At 39.3% G+C, this 22,506-nt stretch overlaps 2 protein-coding genes across 4 annotated transcripts in view; both read left to right on the top strand.

Annotated features, from left to right (window-relative positions):
* Positions 1–10,437: 10,437 nt before the first annotated feature.
* Positions 10,438–17,044, top strand: LOC308681411 (eukaryotic translation initiation factor 5-like). The gene is made up of 12 exons (XM_081350276.1): positions 10,438–10,529; positions 10,752–10,948; positions 12,290–12,569; positions 12,739–12,820; positions 12,927–13,099; positions 13,815–13,926; positions 14,083–14,210; positions 14,296–14,457; positions 15,124–15,285; positions 15,812–15,976; positions 16,079–16,219; positions 16,627–17,044. The coding sequence occupies exons 3-12, from the start codon at positions 12,498–12,500 to the stop codon at positions 16,720–16,722; spliced, it is 1,293 nt and encodes a 430-aa protein (XP_081206402.1). The 5' UTR covers positions 10,438–10,529; positions 10,752–10,948; positions 12,290–12,497; the 3' UTR covers positions 16,723–17,044.
* Positions 17,045–18,630: 1,586 nt separating this feature from the next.
* mark3a (MAP/microtubule affinity-regulating kinase 3a) overlaps positions 18,631–22,506 on the top strand; it is a 39,061-nt gene continuing 35,185 nt past the window's right edge. For all 3 annotated transcript variants that reach the window (XM_081350946.1, XM_081350945.1, XM_081350947.1), the window contains exons 1-3: positions 18,631–19,557; positions 21,601–21,792; positions 22,363–22,416. In XM_081350946.1, coding sequence (XP_081207072.1) covers positions 19,504–19,557; positions 21,601–21,792; positions 22,363–22,416 — 300 coding nt within the window. In that variant the 5' untranslated portion in view covers positions 18,631–19,503. The remainder of the gene's footprint in view (positions 19,558–21,600; positions 21,793–22,362; positions 22,417–22,506) is intronic.

The raw sequence follows: 22,506 nt of genomic DNA, 5'->3' as shown, positions 1-22,506 counted from the left end.
GAAATACAAAAAGTATTTCTATTTATTAATTTAAAGGATTAGTTCACTTTGAAATGAAAATTTACTGATAATTTACTAAAATTTACTGATAATTTGTCCATGTCTTTCTTTCTTCAGTCGAAAAGAAATTAAGGTTTTTGAGGAAAACATTCCAGGATTTTTCTCCATATAATGGACTTCAATAGCAACCAACTATTCACATGTTCAAAGAAGGTTCAAATGTCCGTCTCAATGCAGCTTCAAAGGCTTGACACGATCCTAGTCGAGAAACAAGTATCTAGTCTAGCGAAACGATCGGCCATTTTCTTAAAAAAAGATATATATACATATATATATATATATATATATATATAATATATATATAATTTTTAACCACAAATGCCCGTCTTGTACCATCTCCGAGATGCGCCACACTTTACGTCATCACATTGGAAAGGTCATGAAAAAAATAGATATATATACATTAAAATAAAGATGTCAGACGATTTTGAGGTTGCGGATAAAATAAGATTGGAGTTTTTCGATCGTTTCCGACCCTTATTTCTCGACTGGGATCATGTCGAGCCTTTGAAGCTGCATTGAGACGGACATTTGAACCTTCTTTGAACATTTGAATAGTTGGTTGCCATTGAAGTCTATTATATGGAGAAAAATGCTGGAATGTTTTCCTCAAAAACCTTAATTTCTTTTCGACTGAAGAAAGAAAGACATGGACATCTTGGATGACATGGGGGTGAGTAAATTATCAGGAAATTTTTATTTGAAAGTGAAGTAATCTTTTAATTTAATGCAACCTTGCTGAATAATAGTATCCATTTTATTTTTATCAAGTATCCAAAAAACTGTCTCCAAACGTTTGAATGATAGTGTGCATTTCAACAGTTCAAAATTAACTTGTTTGTTTGTTATACAAATTTTACATTTACAACAAACTTGCAGTTCATACCTGAAGAAAACATCTTTTCCCCACTGTAAAAGGCAGAAGGTCTCTTTCACAGACAGATCTCTGTTTAGGAGCAGGTCCAACTTGGGAAAGAGGTGATGGCTGTAACTGTCAATCAGATGATCTAGCAGCCCAGTATCTTCCAGTACAGGTGTTAATCGAAGCACCTCATGGCGTATCATGCTCTGTGTGCTCTTTAGAAAGTGCTGTAACTGCTTTAACTGAGATCCTTGTGGTCCCTCTGCTGGCAGCGTGGGAATGTGGTTTTCCACAAACTGATCTATTTCTTGAAGATACTCACAGAGCCATTTTTGAGGGAAGCTGCCTTCTTTCTTGTCTATGGTAACACCGTTCAGTTTGCTCCATCTTTTCAACACCTCAGCTGCTTTGTCAAGGTCCTCAGGGTTTGATTGTTCACTCAGAATCGTTCTGAGAATCTCAAGCTCTTTCTTTCCACTCACTTCAACCCTTGAACCAGATGCCATCGTTGAGTCAACTGTGCTTTCCTGTTCTCCTGCTGAATGGATGTGAATTTTTGTGCATTAATTGCTTTTGAAATTTTAAACTTGTATGTGAAACAACATGCAAAAGGACAGCACCAGTGTCCACATTCAAAGGAGAATAGCCTACTGCATTCTGCACTGTAAAAAAAAATCCAACTTTTTAGACAAAGTTTTGTATGAGCAACTTAAAATATTAAAAAGCAAAACCTTGAATGTCAAGTTTGGGGTAACATTTAATAACGGAATAATAGGCCTACTACTAATAATAACGTAATAATAGTAATAATAATAACGTTGTTTTAAGCCAAGTGTTAGTTAATGTTAATGATGAACTAATCATTTACAAAACATTCATAAATGATTAGCAAGTGATATACTAATATTTTATGCAGTGTTGTGCCTGAACGCGTTCATTGAACGATAGTTCATGAACTCGTTCATATTTTGGGCGAACCTGAACTGAACGTACTACTGCCTGATGACCGTTACTGTGAACTCGTTAATTCTAGTGTCTGTGAACGGCACGGTCTCTCAGTTTAACTTAGTTCAGAGTGCCAGATTTCTATAGAGCCTTCCAGGCGAAAACCCGGCTAAAACACACCGAAAACAGGCCTTAATATGTAGCGGAAAAAACACCCAATCTGGCAACACCAGCCACCAGTGTCTACTGACTCTCTTGTTCGATCTCGTTCATCAAAATGAACAAATCTTTTTTCGAGTTATTTCGTTCATTTAAGGGGCTTTAAATGTTATACTATTAACTGGCAAATTCCCAGAGCACATCCACCTACGCAATCTTGATCATATTCTGAATTAAGAAATCATTATAATGCAGTCAAAAATCTTTACAGGGAACATAAATAATTACTTTACCTTCCGAGTCTTTCGTTCATTTGTCACGTGACAGACGCAATGAACGTTCACGAACGATTCATCACTTACGTTACAAATCAAAACAAAAAGCAGGATGGAGGCGTCGTATGATCATTTAAACGAGTTTTATGACAAGGTCGGTGAGGATGGGAAAGTCTGACGCATAGCTTCAGTGTTAAAACTGCTAAAAATAATTGTCTGTGTGGTTCTATATGGGCTGTGGCATAATCATTTTGAAAAATAATATCTCGCAGCAACATATGGAAAAAAAGAACTATGAACTAGTTGGAACTGTGAACTTAGTTCAAAATTTTGAGTATGAACTATGAACTGAACTAGTTCATTTTAAAATTTGTGAACTGAACTTTGAACTAGTTCATCATGTAGAAAGTGAACTTTTCCAACACTGATTTTATGTATGTTTTGTACATTCCATTACAAGTCATTTACAGATTAGTAAATGATTGACTAATTATTTACGAAACATGACTATGCGTTCATAAATGATTAATAAGTGTGATATGTTAATTATTTTATCTATGCTTTGTATATTCAGTTATTTACAATTGATTAGTTAATGATTAACTAATCATTAACAAAACATGACTATACATTTCATAAATGTTTAATAAATTATGTTAAATGTTTTTCATTTACAACACTTTCTGCATCCCCTTGTCACGATTCATGGGTTCACTGTCTCGCCCTCGCTGTCTGTCAGTGTTTGTGTGTATTAGTGTTGTGGGCGTGTCTCGTTATCCCGGCTGATCAGCGGCAGCTGATCCTCATCGAGCACCCTATTTATTGTCTGTGATTTCTTCCTGTTTTTGTCAGCTCGTTGTGAGGCTTCACTAGGACCATTGAGCACCCGTCACTCCTGTTTCTGCTGGTTTCCTTCGAGTGGTTCGCCTTCCCGGATCTCTCGCTTCCTGTCTGGATTCTGCCTGGATTTATCTGCCCATTGCGTCCCTGCGTTGCCAGTGCCTCATCTACTCTGTTCTATCAACGCTGACCAGCTTCACTGCTTTTCCTGTTTATAATAAATATTGCTGTTTTCTCGCAATTGGATTCTACTCTCGTTCTTTCTATACAGAGTGTGACAGAACGATCTGACCATAACATGGATCCAGCGAAAGCAGCTGAGCTTCATGAATTTCTTTCTAACTACGTAGTTCGGATGGATCGTCAAGAGGAACAGATGGCTGCTACTGGATACGCGTCTTCAACAACAAGAGAGTCGATCACACCAGACCCTGATTCCAGAATTTGCTGAGTATTCCAGTATCAGAGGTTGGAACACGGTCAGCCCCCTGATCGATCAAGAACCCATGCAGGTTGGTCGAGCTCGGCTTTCCCGTGAGGAGAGGGACTGTCGGAGGACAAGAGGACTTTGCCTTTACTGTGGCACGGCTGGACACTTTCTCATTGACTGTCCAGTAAAAGACCAAGCCCGACAGTAGAACGGAGGTTACTGTCGGGTGGAATATCAGTGGCGAAATCCTCATCAGCGACTCTCCTCCCGGTAAGACTGCAATGGGCAGACCAGTTCCACATCTGCCTGGCATTGGTGGACTCAGGATCTGAGGGTAACCTCATAGACTGTTCCTTGGTCGAACATCTTCATATTCCGGTCACTTCACTTGAGCACAAGATTTCAGTCAAAGCCATTAAAGGACAGGTACTCCAAGGCATTACTCAGTCTACATGTGTTATCACTCTTATCACCTCTGGAAACCATACCGAAAAGACTTCTTTCCTCATCACCAAGTCACCATTCGCACCAGTGGTATTGGGACATCCGTGGTTGGTTCAACACCAACCCAGGGTGGAATGGGGTCAAAATACAGTTTCTGCCTGGAGTGACCGTTGTTATGCCTCTTGTCTTGTGTCTGCTTGTCCGTCTGTTTCTTGTTCTGTGTTGCAGGAGGAGCCAGTGAATCTGTCTAACGTGCCACCTAAGTATCTCGACCTGAAGTAAGTATTCAGTAAGTCCCGGGCTGCTTCTCTTCCTCCGCATTGTCCCTACAACTGTGCTATAGATTTACTGGCAGGTACGTCTCTGCCTAATGGTAGGTTATACTCGCTCTCTGTTCCTGAGAGGGAGGTCATGGAGAAATATATTTCTGATTCTCTTGCTGCCGGGATCATCCGTCCTTCTTCGTCTCCCACTGGCGCGGGGTTATTTTTGATGGGGAAGAAGGATGGCTCTCTGCGACCGTGTATTGACTACCGAGGGCTGAACAACATCACGGTAAAGAATACCTATCCTTTGCCGTTGATGTCTTCAGCCTTCGAGCGGTTGCAGGGAGCGTCTCTTTTCACGAAATTGGACCTACGTAACGCCTACCATTTGGTCCACATAAGAAGGGGGGATGAGTGGAAAACGGCTTTCAATACCCCCAGGGGACACTTTGAATACTTGGTTATGCCCTTCGGCCTGTCCAACTTTCCCGCCGTTTTCCAAGCACTCGTCAGTGATGTGTTGAGAGACATGGTTGATCAGTTCATTTATGTCTATCTGGATGACATATTGATATTTTCTTCGCCTCTCCAGGAACATGTTCAACATGTCAAACGAGTGCTTCAAAGGTTGCTAGAGAATGGGCTTTTTATCAAGGCGAAGAAGTGCGCGTTTCATGCACAGTCAGTCCCGTTTTTGGGGTACATCGTCTTGTCCGAGGGAGTGTGCATGGATCCTGACAAGGTTAAGGCTGTGGTAGATTGGCCAATTCCAGATTCCCGCAAGGCCCTGCAGAGGTTCCTGGGATTCGCCAATTTTTACTGACGTTTTATTCGTAATTTCAGCCAACTAGCCACTCCTCTGACTGCCTTGACCTCCACCAGAACGGCGTTCAGGTGGTCTAATGGTGCGGAAGTGGCATATACCAACCTCAAGAGCCGCTTCATTTCAGCTCCCATTCTTGTAGCCCCTGATCGTTCACGTCAGTTTGTGGTGGAGGTTGACGCGTCAGAGGTGGGGGTAGTTGCAGTACTTTCCCAGCGATCTTCCGCGGACGACAAGATGCACCCTTGCACGTTCTTTTCTCATTGCTTATCGACTGCTGAACGTAACTACGATATTGGTAACAGAGAGTTGTTGGCAGTCAAGTTAGCATTGGAAGAATGGCGCCACTGGTTAGAGGGAGCGGGGGAACCCTTTATCGCAGTGATCTCAAACTCAATTCCTGGAGGGCCACAGCTCTGCCCAGTTTTGCTCCAACCCTAATCAAACCCACCTGATCCAGCTAATCAAGGTCTTCAGGATTACTAGAAAATCCCTTGCAGGTGTGAGTTGGAGCTGGTTGGAGCTAAACTGTGCAGAGCTGTGGCCCTCCAGGAACTGAGTTTGAGATCACTGCTTTATCGTCTGGACCGATCATAAGAACCTAGAATACATCTGGTCTGCCAACGACTGAACTCCAGGCAGGCTCGGTGGGCACTTTTTTTCGGTCGCTTTGACTTCTTGCTTTCGTATCGTCCAGGTTCTAAGAACATCAAACCTGATGCTTTGTCTCGAATTTTTGACCGCTCCGAACGCCCGTTTACTCCCGAGTACATTCTACCTGAGAAACTCATTGTTTCTACACTCACATGGGAGGTCGAGTCGAAGGTCCGCACAGCCTTAGAAGGGGTAACACCTCCGTCCGATTGCCCACCGGGTCGGTTACTTGTGCCGGAGGGAGTCTGGTCCAACGTTATTCGGTGGGGTCATGGTTCCAATGTGGCATGTCATCCAGGAGTTAGTCGAACCAGATTTTTGGTCAAACAACAATTCTGGTGGCCTTCTATGGCTTGTGATATTCAGGAATTTGTTTTGGCCTGTTCAATTTGTGCCCGTAGCAAAACTTCCAATCGACCCCCGGATGGGTTGCTCCAACCGCTGTCTGTCCCTTCGAGACCCTGGTCCCATATCGCGCTAGATTTTGTCATGGCCCTCCCTCCCTCCCTCCCTCCCAGGGTAATACTGTTGTTTTGACGCTAGTGAACCGGTTCTCGAAGGCGGCACATTTTATTCCCTTACCCAAATTACCTTCAGCAAAGGAGACAGCGGTTACTGCTGTTAATCATGTCTTTCGCATTCATGGCCTCCCGACAGACGTGGTTTCTGCCAGGGGACCCCAGTTTATTTCCAAATTTTGGAGAGAATTTTGTCGTTTACTGGGGGCGAGTGTAAGTTTGTCGTCTGGATTTCATCCTCAAACTAACGGCAAAGCTGAGCGAGCCGACCAAGATTTAGAAAGAGTATTATGATGTCTGGTTTCTCAGAATCCTTCCTCCTGGAGCCAACAAATCTCTTGGGTTGAGTACGCTCATAACTCGTTACCAGTTTCTCCACAGGCCTCTCTCCGTTTGAGTATAGTCTAGGTTACCAGCCACCTATTTTTCCTAGTCTGGAATCTGAAGTCGCGGTTCCCTCCGCTCACGCTTTCGTCCAGAGGTGTTGCCACACATGGAGGAGAGCCCGTGAGACTCTCCTCTAGGTGGGTGCGCGCACTAAGGTTCAGGCCGATCGCCACCGGCTGAAACCTCCCGTATACGTCGTTGGTCAAAAAGTGTGGCTTTCTTCTAAGAACATTCCTCTCCGCTCCGTTAGTAATAAACTGGCTCCCAAATTTATCGGCCAGTTCACTGTCACTAAGATCCTTAGCCCAGTGGCAGTCTGCCTCAAACTCCCTCCTGCGTACAGGAGAATTCATTCCGTTTTTCACGTTTCCAAAATTAAGCCTGTGTTTCATTCTCGTATTAATCCGCCTGCTCCGGTTCCCCCCCCTCGTCGCGTCTTGTAGATGGGGAACCAACCTAACTTCCCGGTGGAGTGGAGTTGAGGCCATCAGGTAGATTAAAGGCAGCTGGCCATTGTCTCTAGATGGAATAAATCCCGCCCCTTTCTGATTGTTGGGGGGCTTGGCTGTTTGCTTCCTCCTGGTCCCCAGCACGATGGCGTTGTCCTTTGCTGTGTTTTGTTTGTTTAGTGTTTAGTTAATCTGGTATTATGTTTTGCTGGTTACGTTTGTTAAGTGTTAAAAGATATGAGTTGCTGTATTTTCATTCAATTAATTTACTTTTGTGAATAAACACCCTTTCCTGGTTATTTCTTGAGCATGGTTTCCTCTATTTGTTGTGGCTTTTGAGCCGGGCCATAACAATTGTCTGTGATTTCGTCCTGTCTTTGTCAGATCGTTGTGAGGCTTCACTAGGACCATTGAGCACCCGTCACTCCTGTTTCTGCTGGTTTCCCTCGAGTGGTTCGCCTTCCCGGATCTCTCGCTTCCTGTCTGGATTCTGCCTGGATTTATCTGCTGACCAGCTTCACTGCTTTTCCTGTTTATAATAAATATTGTTGTTTTCTCGCAATTGGATTCTACTCTCGTTCTTTCTATACAGAGTGTGACACCCCTAATCTAAAGTGTAAACTATTCATCACGTGTAAATGTGTTACACATCATTCGTAGGTAAGATTCGTAGATCTTATGCCTTATTAATTCTTGAAGTGGTAATTTACGAATGATGTGTAACACATTTACAAGTGATGAATAGTTTACACTAGATTAGGGGATGCAGAAAGTGTTGTAAATGATTTATTCATGCATTTACATATCATTGTATTGAACACTGTTACTTACCTGTTACAAATGATCTGTGCGTATATTCAAGGCATTTACAACACTTTCTGCACTCTCTAATTGCTATACAAAAACATTTAACATAATTTAGTAAACATTTATGAAACGCATAGTCATGTTTTGTAAATGATTAGTTAATCATTAACTAATCAATTGTAAATGACTTACAACTGAACGTTGTTATAAAGTGTTACCAACCGGCACTATTATATAATATTAATGCTCAGCTTAATAAGAAATGCAAGCTTATTGAACTTGGATCAATAAGTAAAAACTTTATTATTTTTTAGTTAACAAAATGTATATTATGTTTGACCAAATTCAAATAAGTTGATATAACAAGTCCTGCAGCTGGTTGCTTCAAGTTTTCCCTACTTCTGTGTTTTTTTGTTTTTGTTTTACAGTGTGAATGCATTTTCCTCAAATATGCTGACTATTTTATTGTACACTCCAAAAATGTCTGACTTTACTCAATTATTTAGAAATGAAAAAGCATGATCTTACCATCGAAGGTTTCTGCGTGCTGCATTGGCATCACAAGAGGCAACTGATCCTCTTTTTTCCTGGCTGTTTTTTTCTTCATAAAAAACTTTAAATGCTTTAAACATTTTTGTAGGTGTAATGTTTCTGTATATTAAGGGCTTTTAGATTCTGCAATCTGTTTGATTTAGCTCCGTGAAAAAGTCAGCTGTAGTACTGGTGCTCAATGGTGAAATTCAACTACTGTTGTTGTTGTTTCTGCTCTTTCCCACAGGATCAGTATCAGAGGCATGTTGCAGCAGGTTTGAGCAGAAAGTTTGCACAGTTTCAAGTCAGAAGCTGAATATAAATTATTCTCTATTGTGATCAGTTACTTTTATTATTTCTCATTCATCCATTCTCTATAGGCTACCGCTCAACATCTGTAAGGTCACGGGAAGACTGGAGCCTTTTATTATTCTTACAAAATTATGTATTCAAATATATTACAAATAATGTTAGGTGCGATATATATATATATATATATATATATATAATTTATAAATGCATTTTAAAAAATCCTTATAATAGGCCTACACTGACGTGCATAAGCTCTGAACATTTCTTATTCTCTAAAATGTTTCTGTATTGGAATCGATTAATGTTCTTTTAATTAGATTGAAATTGAACCGATGGACACGCATAATACTACGTGATCGTAATTTTACTCTTTTTTTATTTTGGAAACCTTGTTGTTGGAAACGTGTTTTTTTTTTTTTTTTGGCTTGAGTCATACTTAAATCTGCTGATGCAGTCAATGACGTGTGTAGCTGGGTCTTGATCAAGGACTTGACTCTATTTAATTATTAAATTTAGTTTGTTTTCCTTTAATAACGAATTGCAGAGAGAACATTAAAAGTAATTTATCATATTTAAAGTTTATTATATTGTAGACTAGCCACCCATAGACACTGACAAGTCTTTTTCAAATAATCAGATATGGCCAATTGTCGCCCCCTGTGCTCTGGGTCCAAAGTGAGTGTGACACTTGAGTGGCTGGCCAATTCCTCCTCCATCTCACCCACGGTAAACTAGGATCCACTCTTAATAAGTACCAGTTCTAAATACGTAAATTTCCATTGAGGACCAACCGGGCAGGGGAACAAGTTTTTTTTTTTTTTTTAGGATTTAAACCAGTCTAAAATATGAAATGAGGGTAGTGTGCAAGATAGGCAAGACCAAGAACTCACTGGTGTGGTCATCAAGGGAGCGATAATCGGTAACCTAGAAAACAGAAAGGAAGAACCAAATGGAAACCAAAAAGCAAATAAACAGTCCACAGACCATAATGTAAACCTGACATGCCACAAGTATCATTAAAGTCAATAGTCTTACATCTTCCTTTTTGTATGCCAAGTTAATGGTTTGCATGCAACCAGGGGGTAGGGGCCCACTAGGGGGGCCTCAGCAAACTTCTGGGGGCCCCAATAAGTCTTAAGATGATTTAAATTGTGTTATAATTCCGTAATCTTAATTAAAATGCAAAAAATAAAAATAAAAAAAACAGTATTGTAGTCAAAAAGGTTGAGAATCATAATCTAAGTTTTCTGATGGCATATGATACACAAAAGACATATGGAATACTTGGTGCTTTTGCATCTTTTGTGAATCTGATTTGGATGTGGTAGCCACATAAAGCCTAATTCCATATCATAGCCATTTAAGTTTTGCAATGACTATTTGGGTACAGTAGCCTAACTGCTATAGCCTGAACTCCCCTTACTATTTCTTTATTCAAAATTCTCTTTAAAAAGGACGTTGCATTTCCTTTGATGCAAAAAAGCCTAAACTAGGCTAACTTACATAACCTATATAATTCTCCATCGCGGGGTATGAGTTGCATGAGGGGGAAACGTAAAACGAAATAAATACTGATTATATATGATTCAGTGATGATTGACGTCAAAAGGAGCAAGTCAGCGTTAGGAAATTGAATACAGGAAGGGATTTTAGCCAATGAATGGCCACGGTAGGCGGGGCTATGTGGATTGCACGCGAGGTACACGCCCATCATCAGCACTCACAACTCATTCTGCCTTTGCGTGGAGCAAAGAAGGTTCTGGAAAGGTAAGACGTGACAAGAACCAATTTTATAACTACATGCTGGTAATTTAACACGTTTCCGACATATATCTGTAGTGTTTCTAATAAATGCCAAATAAGTCGTTGGAAAAAACATTTGTTTTCTTGTTATGACGAAGCGGGGAGCTGCTTAGCTTTATAAGTAGAGCATACAGCAAGTGTGTTGCCAAGTTACATTTGACAAATCTAGCTTTTTTTCTAATCCAGCTTCTCTCCGGAAATCCGATACCCCTCGACTGATCGGCTGCATCGCTCAGCACTTCCCAGGTTTTATCTCTCTGTACCGTTGTGTCGTGTTACATTCTTTGGATCACGACCCAACATATCCAGGCTTTCCACTGTCAACCCTTCACTCCGTCGGTGGACGACTAGCGTTGTGTTTATGTCTTTATTTTACGGAAACGGTGAGTATACGGCCGGTTATTTGCTTAAACTGCTTTGCAAATATTTATTACACATTTGTAAATGCGTTTTGGGTACATATGACTTGGAAACGAGTGTTTTGGTGGTTTTTATAACTAGCTAATGGGTGTGAACTAGCTTGACGGAGGGGAACAAAATGGCGTCATGGTGCTTTTGCGCACTCCGCTGCGCGCTAACCGTGACGCACTCTGCACCACCGCGACGATCACACAACTTTACGACTCTTTCTGAGGTTTGTCAAAGCAAACGAGTCTTTGCTGTGTTTAAATCATTTAGGGTGATATAATGGCAGTCGTCGATATTCGACGTGATTATTTCGATGTAAAAATAGCGTAATGGGTTTAGCTCGAGCGGGTAACCATGTGTACATCGACCTTGGGTGCAATACGTGTGACTCGGTAACGTTAGCTTGCATATCATTTATAAACGCATGTTAAAAGATCCTTATACACTGGCGTGAGCTCTAAATATTTATTCTTCTCTTAACGTTAATGTACTTTCAATGAGACTAACCGATGGACACGCGCACAATACTACGTGATCGTAATTTTACTTTTTTTGGTTTTGGTCTGTCACGTAACTTACAGCTGTAAAATTTTCCTCACCACGTGTTCATTTGGCTTGAGTCATTCTTAAACCTTCTGACGCAGTCGATGACGTGAGTATCTGGGGTCTTGATCAAGGACTCTATTTAATTATTAAAAAATATTTAATTTATAGTTTGTTTTCCTGTAATAATGGATGGCAGAGAGAATATTAAAAGTAATGTATTATATTTATTGTAAAGTTAATTATTTGTGGCCTAACCACCTTAGATGTTTTATGACTTATTTTATGCTCCTTGACTCATGAAATTAATTATTGAATGTGCCAAGACAATAAACATAACAACCTGTTTTTCTTCTTCATATATTATTAGGCGTAAGATCATTAGTCAATGTGTGTTTGTTAAAATACAGGTGTTATTGCTACACAATAAATTATATATTTTTGAAACTATTTCCTAAATTCCTAAAAATGAGAAACTAAATGGTCAAAAATGAATATGATCACAGTCTTGATTCAAGTCCTGAATTGGTTATATTGTTCAAATGTTGCACAGAAGAGAAATGATGCTGTTGTACTAAATATCTGCACAGCTGCGATTTTTATTTTTTCTTTACAAAAATTGGCCAGCTATTTTGTATATCTCTTCTGCCTACAAAATGGCTTTCAGAACAATCCAATGCATCAAGTGGAATGCCAAGTAACTTGTCTAATTAATGAAAGGAGTGGAAATAGCCTAACTGTTGTATAATAGTACATTTCACTTTGCATTTCAGAGCTGTTGCGCAGCTGTTGGAAAGCGAGCGGAGGAAACCTAGTCCACGAGCAAGGAGTTTGCAGCCACTGTGGCAAGATCTTTTTCATGTCAGAGACCGAGCACACTTGCAGTTGTTTATGTCATCCCCTCTTCTCCAGACAGAAGATACCCAAAAAATCCCATTCAAGATCTTCTTATCTTGCTGATAGTGTCTCAGATCACTCAAAATGTCGGTCAACGTCAACCGCAATGTGTCAGACCAGTTCTACCGCTACAAGATGCCCCGTTTGATTGCCAAGGTACACAAGAGACTTGTTTTGGTCTGAATGCTATATAAATATGATAGTTTCACTAATTATTTTTGCGTAGAGTAATAATAATTTATTATTGGTGTATACAGTGGCAATCTGATATTCAGTTGGAAAAGATTAAAAACATTTTTTTCCCACTGTCAATTTAATTTAATAGGTGGAAGGCAAAGGGAATGGAATCAAGACGGTCATTGTCAACATGGTTGATGTTGCAAAGGCACTGAACAGACCTCCAACCTGTAAGTTTGCTTTTACAATTAGTTATAACCTAGACATTATTCTTTCAGTAGTGTTTTATTATGAAAAAATTATGATTTTTTTTTTCTCTCTCTGTTATTTCATCAGATCCAACTAAGTTTTTTGGCTGTGAGTTGGGGGCGCAGACTCAGTTTGATGCTAAGAATGACCGCTACATCGTAAACGGATCCCATGAAGCCAACAAACTGCAGGACATGCTGGATGGATTTATCCGCAAGTTTGTGCTGTGCTCCGAGTGTGACAATCCTGAGACTGACCTGGTAAGTTGACGATCAGGGTTTTTGCTTGCTGGGAAGGTTTGTCCACTCATGGTTAAAAATTAAAGATTCTGTTTACTTTTTAGTTTTGCTGTCGGTCAGATAGTGTTTGGAGAACATTCTGAGGTGTACTTAAACTTGTTTTTGCCTTTTTGGGCAAGGGCAGTTGGTTTGTGGTGTTCTGTACACTTAACTTTGTCCTTTGACCATCATAACGCCTACACAAGTGTTGAAAAGATATCCACGGTTGTGAAAGCATTAGTTATTTGCTGTGTTCATATTCATAATTTAAAGCTCTAATTTATTTTTCTTATTGCAGTTTTAGTAATTTTAGTACTTTAACGTTTTATTTATTTTTTACTTAAACCTAATATTTCTTAGTTTTTTGTTTTACAACCTTTCATTGCTAACTTAGCTCTAATCGCATTTTAATTTACACAATTATTGGCGTTAAAAGTGTATATGTATTTTTTTTTTAGAAGCCTAAGAGAAACTACTGATTTATCTAATGTCAGTGAACACTTTAACGTCATTTCGAATAAACCATTGCAATTCCTTGTAATAGCAAGTTTCTTCCATACTTCCACATTTTCAGCTGTTATTTAAAAACACTGCAATCCAATCCTCACATGGTTTTTGAAAATCGAAACCTTTGTCAATTCAAAAATCCTTTAATTTTCAGAAATGGTCCTCATAGTATCTAATGTTTAATTTGCAGCATGTTAACCCAAAGAAGCAGACCATCGGAAGCTCTTGCAAGGCTTGCGGTAATCAGGGAATGCTGGACACTCGGCACAAACTGTGCACGTTCATCCTCAAAAACCCACCTGGTGAGTTGTGGACTGTTAAAATGCATCTGCTTCTGTTATTTACTATATTTAGTATCAGAAATGTATGCTTTGTTTGCTGTTTAAATTTCTAATTTTAGCTTTTCATTTAAGCTTTATAAACACAATTTTTAAGAGATAATCTGTTTCAAAATGCAGAGAGTGATAGCAGTTGTGTGAAAGAGAAAAAGGAGAAAGAGAAGAAAAACCGAAAGAAGGATAAGGAGAATGGCTCGGGGAGTGGTGAGGCTGGGAACCATAATGACATAGATGCACCAGATGCTGTGGTAAGAGATACCCATGGACATTTTTTTTTTTTTACTGTAATTTGTAACCAGTACATTGAAGTGTATGTTTGTGGGGATTGTGTAGGATGGTGAGGAAGATGACGATGACTGGGCAGAGGAAACCACAGAGGAGGCCCAGCGTCGGCGTATGGAGGAGATCAGTGACCATGCTAAGAACCTGACCCTCAGCGAGGACCTGGAAAAACCCCTGGAGGAGAGGGTCAACATGTTCTACAACTTTGTCAAAGTAAATAATGCCACTCTTGGTTTCCAGTGTAAAAACATTTTCTTATGATGCCCTTGCATCTGGTGAAGTTACACTACTGTTCAAAAGTTTGGGGTCGGTATGTTTTTAAAAAGATGCTTACTAAGGCTGCGCATACTTGATTTAAAATACAGTAAAATGGCAATTTTGCTAAGTATTATTACAATTTAAAATAGATATTTTCTATTTGAATTTATTTTAAAATGTAATATATTCCTGTGATGGTAAAGCTGAATTTTTAGCATCATTACTCAAGTCTTCAGTGTTACATGATCCTTCAGAAATTATTCTAATATGCTGATTTGCTGCTCAAGAGACATTTCTAATTAATGCTGAAAACAGTTCTGCTGTTTAATATTTTTATGGAAATTGTGCATTCAGCATTCTTTGATGAATAGAAAGTACAAACGAACAGCACTTATTTGAAATATAAATATTTTGTAGCATTATAAATCTCTTTACTGTCACTTTAGATCGGTGTTAAGTGTTTGTATTTTTGTAATTTCTTGTACAAAACATTTTACTGACTCCAAACTTTTCAATGGTAGTTTACCATACTTCTGTAAATTAGATTTAAATCAACATGAAGGTTTAAATAACCAAAGATCTATTAATGCTACTAGGACTCAAACATCTCTCTCTTCTCAGCAAAAGAAAGAGAGTGGAGCAATTGGCTCTGCCGATAAGGAGATTCTGGCTGAAGCAGAAAGGCTGGATGTGAGAGCCATGGGACCGCTCATCTTGAGTGAACTGCTCTTTGACGAGAACATTAGAGACCAAATCAAGAAATACAAACGTCACTTCCTGCGGGTACTTTTTCAGAACAACACCAGTTTTAATTTTAAATCTTGACAGATGGGTCGCACAGGATCTGCATGTACAAGACTAATTGGAACACCCCTGTAACTTATACATTTTTTGCCTCCATTTTAATACATTTTACCCCCAGAATTTGACTGATTTTGCCCCAAAATTACCACTTAAAATGCTAATAAAAGTTTCCATCTTGGCCTAGTGATAGATGAATATTTATAGCAGGACACTGAGACCTGCCTACAAGCTGAGATGATGGTGTAAAGCCATGCTAAAAATAAGTCTTGACTAGCAATTTAAATGACACTTTTGAATCAGCAGCTTTGATATCTACCAGTTTTCTCTTGCTTCTGAGATAAATGAAGATGAAGCTGTTTAAAACTACCTACTGGTGCAAAACAGTTTATCTTAGCTCAACAAACATGTCTGCGAAAGACTACGAACAAAGTGCTTATGTTTGATAAATGTACATAGTTTTACCACAATCACAGTGCTGAAAGTGATAGATTCTCCTTTCTTGCAGTTCTGCTTCAACGATAAGAAAGCTCAGAAGTATCTGCTGGGAGGTTTTGAGTGTCTGGTGAAGCTTTATCAAAGTCAGCTGCTGCCACGAGTGGCCGTCATTCTCAAAGATCTCTATGATGCCGACCTGCTGGAGGAGGATGTCATTCTCGCATGGGCAGAGAAGGTGTGCATTTCCCAATTTTACATACAACTTAGACTGATTGAGCATTTTATAAGATCAAGTTCTTTGAGCTATGAATCGTGATTAATATGCCTTTGTTTTAAGGTATCAAAGAAGTATGTTTCCAAGGAGCTGGCCAAGGAGATCCATGCCAAGGCGGCTCCCTTTGTCAAATGGCTGAAGGAGGCAGAGGAGGAGAGTGAGGGGAGTGAAGCAGAGGAGGAAGATGATGATGAAAATGTTGAGGTAATTTCATCCCAAATATATTTTTTTTACTATTTTTTACTTAATTTATTTATGAGCAGATTGGACAAAAGTCCCTTCTGCATAATTTTATCTCAGTCCTTGGAAGAATGAGTTGTTTCTCAAGCTTCAGCCATTTCTCAAGAATGTAGTGCAGCGGTTTTATTAACACTTGAACCTATGGAAGCTTGTTTCTGCTATACATGTAATCATGTACACGTGGCATTTCACGTCGCAAACACAAACTTAATTTGTAGTAAATAAGAGAAACAGCGTTATATTTTAACTGTCAGCAGGAGCCTTGAGACTGTAATTAATTACATTAGTCTTCTCTGGGCTAGAATTAGAGAAAGGCTTGTGTAATATTCTGATTCTTCGTCTTTCTTATTTGAACTCTCTTTGGTCTTCAGGTTGAGTACTCTCACTCTGCACGAGAGCTGAAGGTGGAGACCGTTCAGCCAAAGAAAGCAGAAGAGGATGATGACCTTGATATAGATGCCATTTAAAGAAATAAGTGAAACAGCAGCTGCCATCCTGGAACCTTGCTGCTTCCTGTTGTAATGATCAAATGGATCACAGTTGCCTCCTGTTTAGCCCCAGTCTTGTTTTGTCTCACTTTCTCCTTGGTTATATTTGATTTGCAAGAATGGTTTTAATATAGCTCTTTCATTGACTTGCTGCTAAAGTAATATAAACTTTTGAGCTTTATTGTCTATTGAGCAATTTTGTTGTATTGTGAGCTTGATTTTGATTCATGGGTTTGCTTATACTGTACATCTGATTTTTTTTTTCTTGAAATCATAAAATAAAGATTTTTGCTGTACTTTATAAGGACTATTTTGATTTCTTGATTAAATATCACTTGATTCATCACTCCCTTCAACCACATGCCTTCTCACCCAAACCCCACCCTCCAAAAAGAAGAATATCCAGAATATGCATTGCTCCTAGTCAGAGTATTTCTGATTGGCTAAAGAGAACACGGGCTGCTCCCCAGAGTCTACGGCTGTTCTTAGGACATCTATTGAGATGTGTAGTAGTAACTGCTGCCATTGTCTATTGTGGGAAATAATATGGTTGAATGTCAAGTCTAAAATGGCCACTAGATGGCAGAATACAGCAGGGGATAACTGATGATTCACAGCAGGGCATAACTGATGATTCACCTCTAATCTGACATTAGGCTGTAAATGGGTGGTTCTCACCCTTTCTTTTTTCCTCCAAGGTCCACCATTTTTTAGGGGTCTTGGCACTCCCCTTTTCCTCCAAGGTCCACCATTGTAGGAGCCCCTATTTCTTTGATGTTTACATTTGGCATTTAATTAAAATTAAAATGAATGTCAAATGCATCCAGGAAAATGTTACATCTCATTTGCATTAGGCAAATTCGATTCATAAAAGGCATATTGACACATAGGGTGTTTTGAAATGCTTTTTTGTTTATTAGCTTGTTTTTCAATGTAAATTCATGTTCCAGTTACATGTTGACATTTTTAGGCTAAATAGATAAACATTACTTACACTATAAAAAAAAAATAACACAACCGAAACATTTTTTTTGTTGCATTTTTTACATTAACATGAAATGATTGTTATATTTATTAAAACTAAGTATATTTCTCATCAAGCTTTCTCTCTTTTTCTTTTTTCTTTGTTTACATCTATCCAAAATAACAATAAGAAAGTGGTATTAAATGCTATATTTTATTTGTAAATTGATGTTCAGCTGTTCTTTTCAATAGTCCACTTATTTTCGGGATCATCAGTCATCAAAGTTTTGATGCTGGTCACATACATGGAGATGTAACTGATTGCTTAAGGCATTTATAAATTCTGTTTACTTAATTTTATAGCCTACTTATTTATTATTTACTTTGACATAACTTACAATTTTTTTTTATAATTTAAAGTATTTTTTTTAAATGATCTTGAAGCCCTCTTGGAAGCTGAATGGTTGAGAACCTGCTGTAAACTCATGACTCAGGTGGAAGAACATATTCAAAACACATTAAATTCATTCATTTTAGTCATGTTGATCAATTTCATTTTAATGTTTTGTGTTCGTGCAAGAGAGAGAGAGAGAGAGAAAAAAAAAGATTTGTAAGGAAATACTTAGCAAGGCCCCGGTTGAGTTATTTGGAAAGCAGGGTTAATCTTTCACACAGCATCCTCTATAGTGTTTCCCATGCTAGCCTATATCCAATTTAATAACGTTATAACCTTAAATGGTTAATATCATAAGGAATCTATTCCTTGAGATAAACAATTTAAGACAATTCTTTTTTTCTTTTTTTTATTGTTACCTTGCTTTTTTGTTTTTTAGATACCTGGCCACAAGGGGGCGACCCGTTCCATGTAGAACAAAACAGCTGTTTCCCCAAAACTAATAAATCTAGTTTCCATCTCACGTCGGTACACAATAGGCTACTTTTAATGCCATTTCTCAAACGTGCATCTTTGAGTAAAGCACACTGACCAATTAATTGAAAACCTTTGTCTTCTTTTGCCAAACCGGTCAAACCATATATGATGAAATTACAATTCAATTGAACAGGGTGTGTCACACAGTTGTTATGGTATGACGAAGTTTTCCCCTTTTTTCCATATGAACACCTACAGCTCCCTGAGGGATGCGGCGCTCTCCAATGAGCACAGGGATCCGTCTGTTTCCTCACTTCCTCTGTCTCGCTCAGGGCTCGGCTCGAAACTCCTGCGCTGTTGAGCAGCCATCTTGGATCTCGCTTTGAACCAGAGGCGACAGACGCGGCTGTTCGGGTGGAATGGAACCGTCAACGAGCGTGACTTCCCCGCGGACCCGACGCCTGTGATCACCCGCTTTACCTCGCTGCTGCCGTTACCACTGAATATACCGGACAGTCCGTTTGAAGGACCGTTCGATGAGCAGATTGTCTTTGGGGGGAGATCGCAGAGGAGGCCCCGTTGAAGTGCAATTTTCTCCATTCTTACCTGAACCGGACATCCGAAATATGAAGCAGACAGCGACGCCAGGCCTGAAAGTATTATGTTTTTAACAGTGCACAAGTTAACTGGTCTCGTTCGCTTTTCAGGGATCTTTTAGATGGCGTACACTCGGTAATAAAACGCAGTAACGTCCGCGAGCGTCCGGAATATTTCTCCCAAACTTTTAACAACTTTGTTACCAGCTATAGAAGCAATTCAATGATATTGACCAAGCGTGTAATCGGTCAAATATATTTCCTATTCGTTGCTCTGCAAAACCTGCTGCTCAAATTGTAACTCTGGGAAAGCAGCTTTCCATCAACACTATGTCAACAACAAGAGCCCCCCTGCCAACCGTCAACGAACGGAAGGCTGAAAACGTAAGTAACGTTAGCCTGTTTATGTTGTAGTAACTGGTTAATAGCAAATGATAACTGTCGTGAACTGACCCAATTCTGTGTTGATTATTCACTTATTAGTGTATTATTTGGTCTTGTCGCGTCGCAATGTCTCAACATCTAGTGAGAAGTTACCTAGACAGCGATTTTAGTCAAACCGATGCTGCCGTCTAAAACCATTCAGCTCATTTCCTCCAGAATTAAGGGCAGTGTCGCATTCCATACCGTGTTTTGTGTGCTTTAAGTGGATTAGCAGTATCGTGCCAGTCTTTGGACAGATGGGGCACCAGGCTGAAGTGACGCATGGGGTCTGGGGCATCGGTACTTTGGCTGCTTTTCTGCATAATGAGTGCAACATATGCTTGATTAGTTAAAGCCCTGCACACTAGTGAATGATCTTGCGTGGGTTTGCATGTTTAATGCGCCAATAGGATGCAGATATTGCGCATTGGCGTCAGTCTGTCCTATAGGTTACTGCTCATACGTCAGCAGTGAGGGAAGGTGACATGGGCACGCGCGCTTATGCAGGTCCCCCTTAAAGATCCCTGTGAATAATGAGCATTAAGTTACGGTCTTTGACTTTCCCACTGCATATATGCTGTCTGTCTGCCATTCAATCTGTTTTTCTATATGTCTGTCGTTCAGTTTGTTGTTCTGTCTCCATCTCTCAGTCTGTCTGTCTGTGTCTGTCTATGGCTCTTATTGATGTGTCTGTTGTTCTAGCTATCTAAATATGTATGAATTGAGAATATTGTGTGCACACTGTTCATATATTAAGTTAAGATTCTGTAGATGCCTCGGTGTTATCAATATCTGAGTGAATGTCATTTTTTATGGATTATGTATTGACATTTATTAATATTTATTTCTTACCAGAATGTACATATTTGAATACACAACTCTTCCTCACTTTTGAAAATTAAGTCAAATTAGGTTTCAATCACCCATCCACTCAGCCCCACCTGCCCCAAAATCTCTAACACACACACACACACACACACACACACACACACACACACACACACACACACACACACACACACACACACACACACACACACAAGCACGGTGTCAAAAAGGCTCCAGCAGTGATGCAGCTCGTCAGTATCAGTGTTGCTGGATGGGAGAGTATTGATGAGTTCTTCTAATAGAAAAGACAGGGCTGTTTGGTTCAATGCCATTTAACTTGCAAACAGAAAAATGAGAGGATCACAATCTAATATGAGGCATCGTGCAAGCTTAAGCGTAAGTGACCTTTATTCAAGATCGTTCTGTGCGTTTTATTGCAGGGGGGTCGTATAATTTCTCTGGTTGTGTTATTTAACGTTTATTATCAAGTGTTAGAGTGTTGGTGGATTTATAATCTATTAGGCTGAGCTTTGTGGATAACAGTCAAGTTGGGCGTCAGGGACAATATGCAGGATTTAGTGGGAACATTGTATAGCGCAGTGTCAGCGTACCCTTACAGAGGTGTTCGTACCACATGAGAATCACTGACTTAATAAACATCATCCTGTTGCACTCGTGACCTCTGAATGGAACAATTTGTTTATTTGTTGCCTGGTGTATGTTGCACAAAGGTCCTTTCACAAGGTTACAAGAGACCTTGAGAAATGTTAGAGTAATGGAATTAACTTATATTGTGTTTTTAATTTCAGACTTCGATTAACTGTTGTTAAACATGTTTGACATCTTTGAGAAAGTAGTAAAGGTAAATGCAGATGACTCATGATATAATTTTGTGACCGTGACGATCATTTGGGGTGATGATGGATGCGACTGTGCTAATAGAGCTCTCTGACGCTGGATGGGTGCAGTCAATATTAGTGATTTCTGCTCTGACTGGGACCTTTGTGTCTGTTGCCAAATACCTGGTCTTTGTATGACTGTCGGAAATTGTGTAAATTCCTGGAGGGCAAATGCTGGGATAAAATGAGCAAGACTGAAATTTTAATTTAGGGATTTAGTTTTTAATTTTTGTTGTTGTTATTGTTTGTAATTTACATGTGTTTTGAATTCTAACAGCATACAACGAATGGCCATGGCCGAGGGGAGGTGACCTCTCGATCTGTGAGGTCAAGTGGTCGAACCCGGAATTCTGGCTCAGGATTGGATGATGTGCACCCTCTTGTTGGAAATTACCGGCTGCTAAAAACCATTGGAAAGGGCAACTTCGCCAAGGTCAAACTGGCTCGCCATATCCTCACAGGAAGCGAGGTGAGGAATCAGAAGTCATGAGTGTGTTTCCTGATCTGTGGGCTATGGGAGTTTTCCAGAGATGGACATATTAGCTTTTCTGCTCTCATGTTTCCTTTTGGAATTTTTTTTAATTACAACACGTATACAGACATTTATAATAATGTTACAAAAGATTTCCGCTTCAAATAAATGCTGTGATGTTGTACTTTCTATTCATCAAAGAATCCTGAAAAAAAAAGTTTCACTGTTTTCACAAAAATATTATGCAGCAAAACTGTTTTCAGCTTTGATGATAAGAAATATTAGCACCATATTAGAATGATTTCTGTAGGATCATGTGACGCTGAAGACTGGAGTAATGATGCTGTGCATCGCGGGAATAAATTACATTTTTAAAATAAATGTTTTTAATAGTAATGTTTCACAATATAAATGTTTTGATTGTATTTTTTGATCAAATAAATGCAGCCTTGGTGAACATAAGAGAATTTCAGAAACATGATTTATTAAAAAAAAATTACAGACTCTAATCCTTTTTAATTGTAGTGTATATAGTCTAGGTTCTCATTTTCCTCTTTTCCTCCTTAGGTGGCTATAAAAATGATTGATAAAACCCAACTGAATCCAACAAGCCTTCAAAAGGTGAGGTTCACATTTGATATTAAAAATGCATGTGTTATACTGTATGTATTGAATGTAAAACTGTCATCATGATTCAGGTTTGTTCTTCCT

This window comes from Scardinius erythrophthalmus (genome assembly GCF_964197995.2).
Source record: "Scardinius erythrophthalmus genome assembly, chromosome: 21".
In the NCBI taxonomy this organism is placed as follows: domain Eukaryota; kingdom Metazoa; phylum Chordata; class Actinopteri; order Cypriniformes; family Leuciscidae; genus Scardinius; species Scardinius erythrophthalmus.
Note: the sequence above shows the minus strand (reverse complement) of the source record. Positions and strands in the feature narration are given on the sequence as shown.

Excerpts from the sequence above, each read along its gene's own strand:
- LOC308681411 (XM_081350276.1), top strand. The coding sequence starts at position 12,498 with ATGTCGGTCAACGTCAACCGCAATGTGTCAGACCAGTTCTACCGCTAC. Across the intron at positions 12,821-12,926 it reads ACTGAACAGACCTCCAACCT|ATCCAACTAAGTTTTTTGGC; the intron begins GTAAGTTTGCTT and ends TTATTTCATCAG. Across the intron at positions 15,977-16,078 it reads TTCTCGCATGGGCAGAGAAG|GTATCAAAGAAGTATGTTTC; the intron begins GTGTGCATTTCC and ends CTTTGTTTTAAG.